The 17,287-nt window shown below is 45.3% G+C and overlaps 1 protein-coding gene across 1 annotated transcript in view; it reads left to right on the forward strand.

Moving 5' to 3' along the window:
* The window catches only part of ZNF827 (zinc finger protein 827), a 128,990-nt gene that overhangs the window by 82,633 nt on the left and 29,070 nt on the right, over positions 1-17,287 (forward strand). The window contains 3 exon segments of the mRNA XM_081021862.1: positions 7,082-7,321; positions 9,134-9,191; positions 12,844-12,947. Coding sequence (XP_080877988.1) covers positions 7,082-7,321; positions 9,134-9,191; positions 12,844-12,947 — 402 coding nt within the window.

Here is a 17,287-nt window from a genome sequence, read left to right on the forward strand (position 1 = left end):
GAAGTTCGTCTCCCGGCACGTAGATGGCCCCTTTACGGATGAGCAAACCATCTCGCAGCTGGAACTCGTCGGTCGCTGCCGTGCCCCTGTGCACCTCTGCCATCTTTGCTTGCGCGAAGGAGTCATCCTGCAACGCTCGTCGCACCGCATCCAGGTCAACTGTTGCCGCCGCGCACGCCCACACTGTCGGTGCGAAGATGTGCATGGCGGCCGCTGGCGTTGCCTCCTCCAGATACTGTGGCTTACGGGAGAGAGCATCCGCCATGATGTTGGTGTCCCCCGGGACATATTCTATTCGGAAGTCGAAATTCGCAAAGAACTCAGCCCAACGTATCTGCCTCTGGTTCAGGAACTGTGCCGTGCGCCAGTGCTCTAGATTCTTGTGGTCCGTGCAGACCTGCACCGTGTGCTTGGCGCCGATCAGGAAGTGCCTCCACGCTTTGAACGCTGCATGAATGGCCAGCAACTCCCTGTCCCAGATGGTGTAGTTCTGTTCGGACTTGCTGAGCTTCCTTGAATAAAACGCTCCCGGCCTCCAAACCCCCTGCGGGTCTTTCTGCAGCAGGACTACTCCCACGGCTCTGTCCGAAGCGTCTGTCTCCACCCTCATCGGCCTGCTGGGGTTGACATGAAGCAGCTGCTCTTCCGATGCGAAGAGACGCTTGAGTGCCTGAAAGGACTGCTCCGCCTGCTCTGTCCAGATGAACTTCTTTTTCTTGGAGCTGAGCGTGTCCGTGATGGCCGCTGTCTGCATCGCAAAGCCTTTGATAAACTTGCGATAGAAGTTCGCGAAGCCGACAAACCGTTGGACCTCCTTCCGGTTGCGTGGGCTTTTCCAATCCAACACTGCTCGGACCTTGGCGCTGTCCATGGCGAGCCCTTTATCAGACAACTTGTAGCCCAGGAAATCCACCTCCGTCACGTCGAATTGGCACTTCTCCAGCTTGGCGTAAAGCCTATGTTGCTGTAGCCTGCTCAGCACTTCCTTGACGTGTCTGTCATGCTCCTGCTGCGATTCCGAAAAGATCAGGATGTCATCCAAGAAACAGACGCACGTCTTGTAGAGGAGCCCCGCCAACACGTGATGCATGAAAGCTTGAAAAACGTGGGAGCCATTTTGCAATCCAAAAGGCATAACTCTATATTCGTAGGTGCCCAGGGGCGTGAACATGGCTGTCTTCCACTCATCTCCTTCCCGCATGCGAATGAGGTTGTATGCCCCTCGCAGGTCCAACTTGGTGAACACTCTGCCCTTCCGTACCTTTGCGAGGAGGTCGTCGATTCGGGGCATGGGGAAGTCCGATGGCTTGGTCACACTGTTCAAGATGCGAAAGTCCACTACAAGTCTTTTTTGGGGCGTGTCCCGCTTCTTAACAAAGAATACCGGACTGCCCCCCGCTGCCTTGGACTCTCGGATGAAACCGCGCTCCAAATTATGATCTATGAACTCTTTGAGTTCCTGCAGTTCGTCCTCAGACATGGAATACAGCTTCCCTTTGGGCAGCGCCGCCCCCGGCAGCAGGTCAATTTTGCAGTCATATGGTCTGTGGGGGGGTAGCCTGTCTGCCTCCTTCTCGCAGAAAACCTCCAAAAATTCCGCGTACTTGTGGGGAACCGCTTGCAGCGTGCCTAGCTGCAGCTGTGACTCCTCTTCCCCTCCTTCCTGCCTGGGCACGATGCAGTGTTCAGCGCAAAAGGAAGAGCCGAAGGTCAGCTGCCTCTGGTACCAAGCCAGCGTCGGGCTGTGCTTGTCCAGCCAACTCATGCCCAATACAATGGGCGTGTCCGATAGTTGAGTGACATTGAAGCTGATGATTTCCCTGTGATTCCCAAGTCGCATCACCATTGGTGGCGTCTGCTTCACCACTTGCCCCCCTAGCAGCTCCCTGCCATCCACCGTGACAACCTGCAGGGGCAGCGTGGCAGGCAGCAACTGTATAGCGTGCCGGTCGACAAAGTCCTGCCCTATAAAGTCCGCATTGCTTCCGGAGTCAATGGTGATTGGCACGTCCATGGTGATTCCATTGGGCAGCTGGAGCGACGCGGTGAGCCTCACTACCGGTTTGGGCGGGAGGGGGTCCATGGGCTGTAAAATCTCTGGGGACTGCTTCACTGACACGTCTGGCTGGGCCCCAGTGCCTCTTCCTCCAACCAGACTCCGTCGTTTCCCTGCTGTGGTTGTCCTTGCTGCGTTGCTGCAGTTACCATTGCTGAGGCTGCAGTGTGCTTGTGGAGCCTCTGGGGACACTCTTTCGCCATATGCTGTGGATCATCGCAGATGTAACACTTCCTGTTCCCTCTAGGAGGCTTCGCTTTCACTGCTGCCGGTGCTAGGGCTCTGGCTGCTGACTGAGCCCTTGCACCTCCAACCTCCATAGGTTCCGCTCCTCCTCCTGGCGGAGGCGTGGATTGCGCACGCGCTGCTTCTCTGGGAAGGAAGGAGGAGTCCCTGGCTGGTTCGCGCCCTCCACGCCCTTCGCCACTGCTCCACGGACGTCCTTCCAGCCGCACCCCCACCGCCAGCGCCCTCTGAACGATCTCCTGCGTGGTCCGGGGTCTCTCCCCCCTCGCAATTTCATCTTTAACCGAGCCGTGCAATCCCTCCCAAAACAGGTCTCTTACAGGAGCCGAATCTCTGTCCCATTCCAGAGCACTGACCAAAGCGAAAAAGCAGGCATGGTACTGCCTTACGCTGGCCCTCCCTTGCTTCAGTCCATGTATCTGCTGCCGAGCAAGATCCACGTCAATGCTTGACAAAAAGCACCCATCCATCGCTTTAATAAAGGCATCCGCATTTTGGAGCGCCGGATCCTTATCTCTCCACAAATTGCGCAGCCATGCTTTAGCATCTCCATGCAAATGGGACATGATGAATCCCACCTTCTCTTGCTCATCTCTAAAGTCTTTGTTCAGCAGTTGCAGTGCACACATTACATCTGCTCTAAAGTTGGGGTACTGTTGCAAATTCCCATCGAAGTGAGAGACCAAACCGCCTGTTCGTCTCCCCAACCCAATCCCCTCCGGTTTGGGTGTCAGTTGCCCTTGCTTCGTAAGCACTTCCAACCTGACCTGGAGATCCCTGTAGGCGGCAGCTGCGTCCTCCTCTCTCTTCCTGGATGCAAGAGCCTCGGCATTCAGGCGCGACACTGCTTCTCTGAGTTCCACTATCTGCTGTTCGGCCGTCATGTTGTCTGTCGTTCGTGAGCTCGCTAGTAGGCACCCGCTTTCTCTCCTCTCCGCGAGGCTGTAGATGCCCACAATTTAAGGGATGGAGCTTACTGTCAGAGTTGCTTCCAGATCCTAGCTCACAGAGGATCACGCTAGCCAGCGATCATTAAATAAAAGTCTTTATTGAGTTACAGTTTCCATTCTCAAGCTGCTGCGTGCAACCCTACGTCTAATGGTTAGATCGGCGAAGCTCCATCTGAGTCTCCGCCCCTTGTACACCAACTTAATATCCTAGCCTTGCTCCACCTTTTCCGCCTGACTGTTCTTCTCTGGGTCCCTCTGCCCCCCGGGGTCTCTTCCTTCCGGGATTCCTCTGACGCTGACCCCCCTGACTCTTCTCCCTCCTTTCGGCGGGCTTTAGGACCTGGCTCCCTTTCCGGGCTGCCTACTGCGCCACCTTCCTGTGCATTTGAACTTGTCGCGCGCGCCCAACCTTCCACCTTCCGTCTGACCGTTTCTTCGCTCCCCGATGGAGGTGTGGCCACTCCTGACTCGTGCCCTCCCCCCTGTTGTGAGCTGCCAGCGCTTGATCCCTGGCGCCCTTCCTCTTCCCTGCTCTCTGGCGGTGACGCTGGTCCCGATTTCCAACTGCTCCCCTCTGAGTCCCCTCTGGCTCTATCTTCCTGGGGTGTCCCCCTAGGCTCCCCCCTTGCCCTGGCCACTGGTGCTCCTTTCTGTGAATCTTCTGATTCACTGGAAAGACTCGGAGATCTCGGGTCGTCGTCATCACTCATCTTTTCTTCTGCCTCCTCCCCCTCGCTCTCTGTTTCCTCCCTTGCCCTTGCCTCTGCTCCTGAACCCCTGACACCTTCCCTCTCTAGTTGTCAGAATTATGACTTAAAACATGGCAAGTGTGTGTGTGTGCACCATCCAATTAAATTCCTCAGTCTTGCCAGTAGCAGGGCAACCAATTCTCCTTCATTGTGCTTATAGCATTCAGATTTCCAACAGTTAGTTGAGTCCTATTCTGCACCTTTCTATCACAACAAATAATATGTGCAGCCTTCCCCCTTTCGTTTTCTGCATACTTCATCTTTCTCTAGGAGGAAGATAGGAGGAGGTGACGCAAACAGCAACTGTCTCTTCTGCTTGAAGCCTGTGAGATTAATTGGCTATCCTACAGCCTATCACCTGTTCTCAAGCAGGAGAAGGACAGCAAACTGATCTGTTAGCGTTTGACCCCTTCCAGTCAGCCTTGAAACCAGGTCACAACATTGTAAAGCATTGGCAACATGGATGGACAATTTCATGGCACACAGCAACAGTAAAACAAATGATGGTGCTATTTCATCTGTCAACTGCTTTTGACATAATGGAGTACGAGTGACTCCCCAAGCTGAAATAATGATTCTTTCCCCAGCATTTCTTAAAAAGAGTCATGACAGCCAGTTCCTCCTCCTCCTCCTCTAAACTGCTGGCATTTACATTTCTGCGGGCAATTCCTTCACCATTGTTTCATCACAACTTTGTAGAACGATCAGGGCGCATCGTGACATAGCACAAGTTACCCTGCCTGCAGTCAATAGTTTGAGAGACGGAGCATAAGCAGGCTGGTTCCACAGCTATTTCACCGGGCGCAAGAAATTGGCGACCAAAACTGTAATTCTAACACCTGCTCCATGCAGGTGGAACAGATGTTTTGTGCACAGGTGTGGGGCTCCACATCCATGGAACCCCCAGCTGGGAGAGCCAAATAAACTGTGGCAAAGTGAACACTATTGCTGTAGCCAGGATAAAACCTCAAAACAGGGTGTTATGAGGCACAGCAGGGTTGCATCTACTGGATTCTAAGCTGACCTGTCCCCTATTAAGGGTCCCAGTTTTTGCCCCTCAACTGGCACAACAAAAAACCTAAACACACATACACACACCCCTTATGCTGGTGCAAGTGGCAAGACTTTGGATGCAGTGGTGGGTCTGCTACTTCCCAGCCAGAGTTTGTATTGTTCTGCCCAAAGAATAAAGAACTGACAGATTTACTGATGGAAGCTCGTTGGCAAGGGTGAAGAACCTTAAGGCCAGGGGCCAAATGTAGCCTTCCAAGCATCTCTGACTAGCTCTCAGGACTCTCCCCTTGCCACACTCCTCTGCCTCACCCCTCACCAGCTTTGCTTCACATCCTCTTGAGTGTTTTTACCTAGCTAGAATGTGTCCTTGAACTCTGATAATACCCTTGGCTTGTCTGGATGAAGGATCAGAGGTGTGTTGCTGTACCCACTTTTTTCCCTCTGGTTCTGTATTCCACTGGCTTGTGGTCACCCGGGAGGTTGCCCAGAAGAAAATATGACCACTAGGCTTGAAGAACCTGATTCCCATTCCTGCGAGCACCTTCCTCTTGTCCTTCCATACTTTCATCTTCCTTTTTACCTCTTCCACCCTCCTCGGTTCCTTTATAATTATTTTTAATTGACAGTGTCCACAGGAATCCTGAGCCAGATCCTTGCTGAGGGTTTCAAAAGCAGAGTTGCATCTCAGAGCAGACCACCTGCCTTTCAAGGTGGCGCCTTTTGCTTTTCTTTTTTGTCTCCTGGTCAAGTTCTCTTGAAGTTCAACCTTTGACATCTCTTTGAAGTGAAGGACAGCGAATACTTCAAAAGGAAACGGTCACTTCACCTGCACTCAAAACCAAAGCATTTTTCAGCCACAGAGAGCAGTCCAAGAACTGCGGCAGGAGTGAAAAGTGGTTCTTTCCTTGAATGAAGAAGAGGACTTCAAAACACTGAGGGGGAAACATAGTTGAGGGGAGGGAATCAAATTCTGATGGGATCCAAGATGAATTATGCACGATAGCTATAATTTAAACAAATCTTATTCCTGTCTATTGAATGAGTTGGTGGGGGTGACGAAAGTGGCTTGCTCATGTTTCTTTTTATTATTTGTACAACACATCAATCTACCTAGCACTTTGCCAGTGGCAGACTTTGGGCTTTCATATTTCAGCATCACCTTGTGCAATGCTAAACTCCACCCCCGCCCCTTGCTTCTCTCACTCTGTCCTACATTGTTGTGGCGCCCCATGTAGCATGGTTCCCAGTGTGGCCAAACCGGTCACGCTACTCTAAAACCGCCTTTGACTTTACAGGACATCTTTTACTGAACTTATTAATACAGTGGTACCTCAGGTTACATACGCTTCAGGTTACAGACTCCGCTAACCCAGAAATAGTACCTTGGGTTAAGAACTTTGCTTCAGGATGAGAACAGAAATCATGCGGCACAGCAGCAGCAGGAGGCCCCATTAGCTAAAGTGATGCTTCCCGTTAAGAACAGACCTCCGGAACGAATTAAGTACATAACCAGAGGTACCACTGTACGTGCAAGAGAGAGATTCTTGGCTATTATTTGTAACAAGAACGAAATCCAAATTGAGTACTGTGCTTGGAAATCAGCAAATAAGTTTGGTAAATAAATACATTGTTGTGAGAGGCCTATGACACTGAATGAATGAACTGAGTTTTAAACAGAAGTTATGTATGGTTAGTGTAACTCTGTAAAACAATGAATCTTAATGGTTGCCAGTTTTTGTTATGAAAGCATTTATTCTTTTAGAGTTTCCAAGTTCTCAAAGTTTTCATTTTTACCAAAAGATGCAGGATGTTTTTTTAAAACAAACAAACAGTAAATATTTTTGTCAATGCATACTTACAGTACAAGCAAACAAATACCTGCTGTAGTTCTTTGACTACATTCTTTTAACGCTTGGTAATATGTGAAGTTAGTAGTGATGTATGGTACTGTTGTTCTTGCAAAATAATATGTAAGACTTGTATAACCTAACCTTACATTTTAAATGCTAAATAGATGAATAATAAGCAACCTTGTGGTGCTTTGTTTTGTTTTCTTCTATTTGCAGCGGAAAGTTGCAAGGAATCTCAAATAATAAAGATCAAAGAAGAGCCCATGGAAATTGATATTCATGATTCCCAAGCCTCAGTTTCACCTAGCCAAAACATCAGTTATAGCACTTTACTCAGGCAAGAGATAACTGAACACATACAAAAGATACCAGAAGGCCGAGTGCTCCCTGAGAGAAACCTCTTCAGCCAAGATATATCAGTGAAGATGGCTTCAGAGCTACTTTTTCAGTTGTCAGGTAAATAAAGTAGTTGGATACCTACCATCTACTTTCCTCGTTTTTGTTAAATTCTGAATTTGAATGTGTTGAACTGAGGCTGAAGTCCTTACTAGGACCTTAAGGCTGCAATTCTGTACACCACAGGCAGCCAATATGGTGACCACCAGATATTGTTGGTCTTCTACTGCCAACTCCTGCAGCCGGCATGACCAATGGGAACCTGGAGGGCGCCATATTGCCTACCCCAGTTAAACGCAATTACCTGAGAACTTAGTCCCATTGAATTCATTGGACATAATTCTGAGTAGATGTGTGTAAGATGGTACTATAAGTCCTTCTAAATGCAGTGTGGCTTTTTTTATGAGTAAATGTGCTTCTGATAAAGCTTTCATATCTAGAAAAATAGCTTTGTAAGTACTGCAGTAGCAAAAAGTAAAAAATACTGTTGCAGATTAACTGGAGACTTACGGTGCAATCCTAAAAGCATCCTTGAAAGAAAGTCCTACAAGCAACTCCCCATTTACTTAGGGGTTATGTTCCAAGGCACTGTTCACATCAGTGAAATTTGAAACACCATTTAAAAGGTCTGCAAACACCCCGCCCATCCCCCATTTTGTGACATTTTTATGATGATTTTGGGTCACTTCTCGATTCGGCACGATGTGCATATGTGTGGTCGCACACATATTAAACGTGCGTAAATGGGGGTTGCCTTTATTGTATTCAGGCTGTAAGTTTGCTTTTGCTTTTTAATTTTAGTTTGTTTATTTATTATTACATTTATATCCCACCTTTCCTCCAGGAAGCTCAAGGTGGCATACATGATTCTCATGCTCCCCATTTTATCTTCACAATAACCCTATGAGATAGTTTAGGCCAAGAGATGGTGACTGCTCAAGGTCACCCAGTGAGCTTCATGGCAAAGTGGGAATTTCAGCTCTCAGGTTCTAGGTCCAACGCTCTAACCACTAAACCATATAGGCTCTCTGCATTACAGATCAACACAATTTTACTGCCAGTATCTGTGTGGTGCCACTTCTTTTCATGCGCCATTGTTCCTGTTCTTAAAGGTTCAGCAGCATATCCTGTGGTCCTTTCTGCCCTGTTGAACCTGTGGCACTCAGTGGAAAACCATGGGCACAGAACTTCTTTCCTTTTGAACAATAAAGTTATGAGTCACAGCAAGATTGCAACATTTGAACTGGATGTGGAGTTTAAATTTGTGTTCTAGGAAGATTGCGAAATAGTTTCTGCCATCAGTTGAATATGCTTAATGACAAACTAGAAGGGAGTTCCATTCCAAAAAAGCAGTTAATTACCTAGGCAAAAACCTATTCCTCTATTGCCTAGAGGAAAAATTAAGCATGCATGACTTTTGATTTTTCTTTCCCCACCTCTGTATGTGTGACATGAGACATATATCTTACTTACAATGGGTGCCATAAGCCACAGATAGCTGCTTCTTTCCAGGTCTCTAAATAATACAGGAATAGTTTCCTTGCAGTCATTTGTTCTAACACCAAGGCAACTTGTTTTCCTTTTGCCAATTTCTTTGCTTCCCATAGTATTCAAGCAAATTTATAATATCAAAGGAAAGCACATAGATGTCAAAAATGCATTGAAAATGGAATAGGGGAATTTTTCAGCAAGGAAACCCTGATGCATGTTTTACAATGTAAATGAGAGGTTGGAGAGGACATTTGGATAATAAGTTGATAAATCCATACAAATAAGATTTTCCTCAGCTGAAAATGGCTAGAACTAGAACTTTGAAAGGAAATACTTTTGTTCGTTTTGACTAATTAAAAATAATAATTTATATATTTGCAGAAAAAGTGAGCAAAGAGCACAATCACTCTAAGGATAACACCATCACAGCTACAACTAGGTAAGCAGCATACATGTTAGAGCATGATAAGTTGATGTATAAGGGCTTTATGCATGCAGAGAAAAAGGTTAAAGGGTTTAGTTAATTTAGCTGGTTAATTTTGGGTGTTTGTCCTGCACCTGTACCTGCACCTGGTTAAACATGAGAGTAAGACAGCAAGCATGTGAGAGTGACTCAGCACAAGTATAAATACACTTATGGTTGAAGCAAGTTTGCTCTTGGCCAAAGTCTGTTCTGTTTGGGGCACTGCAAGGTGACTATATGCTGCTGGAAGGACGGTACAGTGGTACCTCTGGATACGAACGAGATCCATTCCGGAGCCCCATTCGCATCCTGAAGTAAACGCAACCAGCATATGCGCATGCGCGGGTCGCGATTTGCCGCTTCCGCGCATGCGCGTGACATCATTTTGACCACCTGCGCATGCGTGAGCGGCGAAACCCGGAAGTAATGCATTCTGTTACTTCCTGGTCGCCGTGGAGCACAACCTGAAGCAACTTCAACCCAAGGTATGACTGTACAGTATATTACAGTGGAATGTAACTTAAAAGCTGTGGAACTGCGTTATTCTGTCAGTAAAGGAACTGACCCTACCTAGAACTATCTGGTGTTTTTCTGTTCCATTGGCCCACTTCACTGGCATGTTGAATGGGCACTCTGCAAAGGCCATACAGATAAAGCATCCTATAACATGGCAGGTACTTGGCATTGGTGTAGTGGGAATGTTATTTCAGATTTTGAAATGCTGCAGTGTATCAGATGGAGAATCGTACATGGTGTATTCAAACCAAAGTTATGCCCTTTTAAATCTCATTGATCTCATGAGCTCATACCTAAATATTTCCCACAGAAATCAGGGGAATTTTTTAAAAAATGCTTAAGTTTGGCATGATCATACCCATGCTATCTATGTGATAAGCTGATATATTTCTGTTTGACATGTGATTAAAAATTAATTCAATCAATAAGCTCATAGTATTAGGGCAGCTAAGGCAATAAATCAGCAGCAGCAGCGTTGATACATTTCTGATGTGCTTATAAATCATAGGATTGTTAACTACAGCAGGAAGGGAAAAAAGACGTTCTCTGTACCTACTTCCTGTAATAGAGACTCACATTGGATATGAAACCTCACTCTCTCGGTCCCTCTTCACCTCTGGCCTCTGTCATGCCTGATTATTGCAGAGTTGTTCCAAAGTGCAGTGATTTCTCTCGTCCCTGGTCTTTCCTTGAGATCTCACTTCAGTTCATCGGTGCCTCTTCTACATTCAGCAAAACACGGAAAAGGAAAAAGCAGTGGCCCATGCCATTGCCTCTTCTTATTCTTATTTAGCAGAACAAGGCAGGACTGTAGTTTCCCAGGTGTCCTGGCAAGTCTTGTCAACCAAGGCTGTGTCCCTTCTAGGTCATTAATGCCCATGTGGGTGGTTGTGTCTGTTGGGCCTTTATGGGTTTACACATGAGCACCTTAGGTTTTTTGCCTCCAAAATATATCCCTATGTTTCCTATCTGCACTAGCAGGCAGAGCTTGATGAGATATATTCTTGCTGTGTGTTATTTTCTCCACTGCTCAATTAGTGCTTCTGTGCCCACCATAAATTCTGGAAACCTGGAGTCTGTTGTGAGCAGGTATTTGTTTACCTGTGTGTATCTGTGTGCAGATACACCAGATTTGCACAAAAAAGCAGTAAAGAAAAAGGGTGTGAGGGGGTCTGTCTGTCCAAGTCATGGATCCCTTGCATGAAAGGCTACAACTTGCTTTCCTCCTGCTTTCCACCTCATCTATCTGCAAGGGCAATTTTTATTTTTAATAGAGCTGTTTTGTGCAAGAGCGGTTCTGCACAAAAAGCAGGCTGCGTCCTTTCCTGTGGGCTGATAGAAACAAAGTGGAAGTGGGAGGCTGGCAAATGACAACACCCAGCGAAACCTCAGCACATGTGTAAACAAACAGGCGAACAGTGCGCCTCAGAGCACCCATGCTCAAGTAACATGCAATATTATATGGGACTTGATTGTCCTCAAAAGTAGCATGCAGGTAGACCCCAAATCATGAGCAGAAATCCATCTGTTGAACACCCCAAACACTTGGGTACAGTATACCAAAGAGAATTATCCATTCTTTCTGAACCATTTATCTATTCCTTTATTTTTATTTAATTTTTTAATTACATTTATATCTCACCTTTCCTCAAAAGAGCATAAAGTTGTGTACGTGATCCTTCTCCTCCCTATCAAATCCTCACAATAACCCTGTGAGGTAGGTTAGGCTGAGAGACTGTGGTTGTCCCAAGGTAACCCAGTGAGCTTTATGACTGAGTGGGGGTTTGATTCCTGGTTTCATAGGTCCTAGTCCAACACTCTAACCACTACATCACTGTCTCTTCCATTGAGAAATCCTGTCCATCATTTTAGTCCATCATTCCAGGTATAGCTTGGGTCAATTTATCCACACAAAAACTTTTGCATGCAGGAGCCAAGTTTTACTTGTTGGGTTGAACATGAACTGATTTTCCCTCCGTCAGTAAATAAGTTGTGTAAAAAGGCACACAGCTTCTCAGTTTGTAGTCCTAGAGCTCCGAGGTCTTCCTGTCACAACCTAAACAACTTCCTTGCATAGGAAACAGAATGTATTGGCTCAGCCAGAGATGAGGGGAATAACTGTAAGGAGAATGCTTAGCTTCATTTAGGCTCCTCCAGTGATAGACATTTTCCTGAGAAAATCAGTCTCCCACTAAGGGCCACTCAGGACGGGGAGAAGCATTGTCCTCCCTATATAAGAATATTCAGACAGGATGTGTCAGTCTTCATACTGACATTTACTGTATCCACACCAGCTGGATTAACTTGGCTTGGACATGCTGCTGGAACATATGTCTGAACTGTGAGCTCTTTGCAATGTGGCACTCCATAAAACCTGATATACTGTGCCATGTCCTGAAATTCCTTTGCACAAACATCACTGGGCTTCAGGAACATGCATGTCTCCTTAAAATGTCTCTGCTAATGCTGCTTTTCTAATGCGAACCATAGCCAGCGAAAGATGGTGGTTCTTCATTAAGAAATAGCTGGGGAAACATAGAGGCCATGCATCAAAATTACATTATTTGGCATTGAGGGCTTTTGACTTTTAACTTCAGGGGAGGCCCATGTGGTGGTTGTGGGCCACCCACCTGCCACTGGGGTCACTGCATCTTACCTGGATGGTGATGGGATGGCAGCAAGTTTGGGGTTGGGCAGGTGAAGTGGTCAATCTAGCACTTCCGCTGGTGCCCACCCCCCAGCCTACATTGCCCTGCACCACCCAGTAAGCAGAAGTGATTCCAATATCAGGAGAGCAGCTCTGTCTCACCTCAAAAGCCACTACCATTTGTCTCTTTCTCCAAAGTATTTCTACGAAAAGCTCCAGTTTTTCGGTTTTGATACATGGTATGCTGTGTAGATAACAATACAGAATTCAGTAGGGAGTGATGATCAAGTCATTTTGTAAAACAACTGAAATTCTGTTCCAAAGGTTAGTCTTTATTTGAGTTTCAAAAGCAATTTTCATTGTAACATTGCAATCAGAACGTATTTAATTGTGCATTACTGTGATTTTTATTCTCTGATTAGTATTATGTCAGCTTAAAAGAAAACAAATCGTTCTTTTCCTTAGCCCTTTTTTCCCTGAAGATACATTTAGACAATCACCATTCACTTCCAACTCAAAAGATCTCCTGTCTAATGAGACTGCTGTTCATGGAAGGACAACAGTACCAGGTATGGGACATTATGTTTTTAGTAACAGTAAAGTTCAGATATTGTGATTGAAAAGTCCTAGTTGTGTTCAGATACATCAAGTGGAAGCATCACAAATCCTGAAACAAAATATTTCAGAAGTCATTGGCTTTGAAAATATAAGACACCAGCCATAGGCCTTGAAAATATAATTGGCTAAATAAAATGTATTTAACTTAGCATGAATTGATGCTAATTAGAATTAACTGGGGTTGGATTCTTCAGCTAGAAGAAACCATTAATTATTATTTCCAAGAATTTAAGAACATTGCAGTGCACATTGACATAGGTTGGCACCCAAGGTTGACTGCATGCAAGCAAAAGAGACTTCCACTCATGCAACATTGGATTTCACCCATAGTCTTTTATGGTCAGCAAGTCACAAAGCCTAGAAAACTACTATGAAAAGGGATGCTGATTAGAAATTCCTCAGCACATAGAGTTCTGGAAACATTTACTTTATCACAGATTCATTGGGTTGCTTTTCTACCTACACAAATTCAGCTGCAGTTTTGTCATGATAGGATAAATATTGCTTGCTACTATGACAAGTAAACTTTTAGGTATTAGGTCACTCTGGGGCTGTTGGGGCTTAGGCAGAGTGGAGTGAAGGAGAGGTTAGCATATATAATTGCCCTTACAATTACCAGAAACACAAGATCATGTACAAAACATTATGTATTTTCAGCTTTTCAATTGAAGTTCTGCCTCATCCCAACAAAATCTCAAAATATTTCCATAGTGGCTAACAAACTGAAAGGAACTGGAACTGGACTTTCTGCTTTTAATTTTCTGTCTGTATAAATAAGCACTTTGATATTTCTGTCAACCTGTACATTTTAAATCATTTCATCCCTTTAGAAACCCTCTCAAATGGGCTTTGCTACTGAAATATTTGTTTTATTTATTTCATTGTTGCATACCAGCCAGCTCTTTCTAACTTTTAAGGAGGCAGGATGTGACCGCCATCTGTAATTTACCTTGCAAGAAAAGAGCATTGGCTGCCTGCCAGGATATCTTAATGTTGCTGTAACCTGACATTAACTTCAGCTGAAAATGTGGTAGGGCAAATTCCAGACTCCTGTGTATGTTGCACAATTGTCCAAAAATCTTGCATGGAATCCAGAGAAGAAACTTTGCTTCTTTGGAAGAGGACACACATGCAGCCGTGGTTTTCTTGCTGTTTTTGACAAAAGGCATACATATAACGAAATACTGACTTCAGCATGCTCTGAGCTGGTGGGGGAGTGGGGCAGGTAGCAAAAGCAAAACTCTGGCAGAGAGCACAGTTATTTTCTGCCTGCTAATACAAATAAATAAAGGGGTGGTGGCATCAGCTGCAGTGGATGCTCTGGACATTCAATGTTTGTTCAGCTCTGCCACGTGCTGATGTAAGGCCTTGGCATACATGCAAAACTTGAGTTTCTGTCCCCTCTCTTCCGCTTTCCATGTGCGTAAGTGGTATTATTAGCCAGCAGGTTAAATCCATGTTCGTTGCAAATGTGGAAGGTTAATATATGATATGTGAGCCCGTCAAAATGCATTAACCAAGTGTTACAGTATTACCAAAGGAAGATCAAATTAAACTCACCAGGTGAGGTCATAGCTTGATATCAACCGAACTGTAAGAGCTCAAGCTTTTGTCTGGTTGTCAAATGTGTTTTTTGTTTTTTAGGATGCTATAGACATGAAAACTTTCACTATCTTTATTTGTAAAATTAGGAAAGAATCATTTGCATTGGGTAAAATAAATCCTGTCACAGTTCCATAAATTTGCTGCAAGGATACTAAACCAGTTTTCATTAGGGCTGAGTGGTGTGCTTGGCATACACCACACATGTTTCGTTATGTCCCAGGGGTTCTCAGAGAACAAGCTAGTAAATTCCTATGTGTTCAAAAAGGCTGCCATAAAGAGACATCTCTGGTGGTGACGGGACCAGGGAAAGGAGACTGAGATACCTTTATTCTGTCTTCTCTCCCTGCCTTCCCTCAGGTGTATTCATTATGCATAAGGGCGGGGGGTGTAGCTCAGTGCTACAGCATATTCTTTGCATGCCAAAAGGTTCTAGGTTCAATCCTAAGCATCTCCAAGTGAGGCTGGAAAAGACTTCTGTCCTGTCTGAAATCCTGGAGAGCCACTGCTAGTCACCATTGACATCTACTGAGGTAGCTAGGTAAATGGTCTGATTTGGAATAAGACAGCTTCTTGATTCTATGAGTTTTCCTTGAATGAGAAGCACCAAAGGACCTACGAGGGCATAGCTGAAAGGAGGGAAGAAGGTTCCAAAGTGAAGAGGACCCTTAGGAGAAGAATCTGTTCCTGGAATAAGTCTCGCAGGGGCAGCATCCCAGATCATTAACACTCCCAACAGTAGCCAACTAGACACTGTAGCCAAGTTCACAGGAAGGGCATGATACACAATCTGCATCACCTAGGAAACTTTGCTTATGAAAATTGTAGTTAGTAGCCATTGCTAGTGTTATGGTCTATATAATACCCCAGTCCTGTGACAGTGAGTTTCATAGGTTGGTTAAATGTTGGAATAAGAAATACTTCCTTTCGTTTGTCCTAAAGCTGCTGCTTATCAACAGCATTAGATGAGGGTTTATTGCTCTTGCGTATTAGTATTGTTATTATGTTCTTAGACCACTTTTCAGACAAATACTGTCTCCCAAAGTGGCTCACATCAGTTTAAAAAAAACCCCTGAGGCTTCTGCCATCAGTCTTACAAAAGAAAAGTCAGGACACACGAACTGAGGGAAAAGGTAGAAGAAGTATGTCAGTTTGACAATGCCAGAACAAGGTGTTGAGTCATAACCAGGCATTTATATCCACTTAGAGTCAGGCGGATCTTCATATGTGGGTGGCCTTGCCTGGATTAAGGTGCTGCGACTGGCCCCAGCAGCTCTTGCTCCTCTGACTGATGGCAAAGGCCAGAGTGTTCTTCCCTTCACATCTGCAGGGCAACTGGCAGTTAGAGATTTCTTTCTGGCAGGAAACTCCCTGTAGCAGTGGTAGATGAAACTGGTCTGGTCTTTCCCTTGCTATGATGTTCTTCCTAGGAGACAGAAGGTGGAACCCCAGTGGATGGCAGAGACCAGAGTAAACTTCCCTTTGGCTCTCTGGCCCAAGGGTGACTGACAGTTGGAGTCAAGTGCTATTTCAGACAGAAGGGAGAAGCAAGCTCCCTTCAGCTCCTCCTCCTTGGGCTGATAAATGGGGCCAGACTTGCCTTCTCTTATTCTTTCTGGGAGACATAGGGTGTAGCTTTCCAGGGGCCTGTGTTCCCAAGCAGACAACAGAGGCTAGAGTGTGCATCTCTTCTCCTCTGTGGACCCTCAGCCTGGGATACAGAATATATTCTTGATTTTGAGACTGCCTGGGGGTGCTGGAATCTCGTGTGGCTACCCCATGTGGTAAACAAGTGAATCGTAGGAGGCAGTCTTCTTGGTGAAGAAGCTTCTGGATTGACTGCACCTACTCAGGTTGGATCCTGCTGTGCAGGAAGAAGTTTAAAGAGATTCTTTTTCTAGCGGAGCCTCATTTTAGCAGCAAGGGGTTCTCAAGCTCTCATGTATGTTAGGTCTCTGGTCATGCATTGTCGTTTGACCTCTATTCCTGATTTCACAGCTCCTTTTTCCCGGCTCCTAGCTCACCTCATAATACTTCCCACAGTTCAGTTCCCAACAAATAATTCTTTTCCAATTCCCTCTTTCCATCCATTCGCGATTTTTACAAACTCCTATTTTGTTGCTCACACAGTGATCCTTTTTATTTGCTAAAAAGCATCTCTGTCTTTTAAACTCTGCCTCAGAAGTTCTTTATTAATTTATATCCAGCCTTACACTCAAAAGGAAAAATCACACATCACCTTAATTGTTTTGTCCCTTTCCAGCTTTCCTATCACTTTTTTTGAGTTGAGGCAATAAGAATATCACACAGTATTCTTTGTGTGGATATTCTGTAGGCCTTTATTGGAAACATCATAACTTGCCGTTTCATCGTTTTAATTCCTAACAGTGAGGGCATTTTTTACTGCCACAATACACCGAGTTGACATTTTCATTGAGCCATTTAGAGGAACTACCCTTTTAAAATAAAATAAATTCATAGTAGAAACTGAGACTAGTATCAAAAGTCCCAAGCATCTCAGAAGCCTTCCACACGTGTGTGTATAGAGCATGTCTAGAAAACGTCTCTAGCAGTCAATGTGAAATATAGCTGATCTCATCCCAGTAATAGATCTACTACTGACAGCACCACAACAGCTGAGAAGAAGAGCAAGTAACTGCATGCAAACAGAGACTGAAGTACCCTTTCA

Source organism: Podarcis pityusensis (genome assembly GCF_964106645.2).
Source record: "Podarcis pityusensis genome assembly, chromosome: 9".
Lineage (NCBI taxonomy): Eukaryota > Metazoa > Chordata > Lepidosauria > Squamata > Lacertidae > Podarcis > Podarcis pityusensis.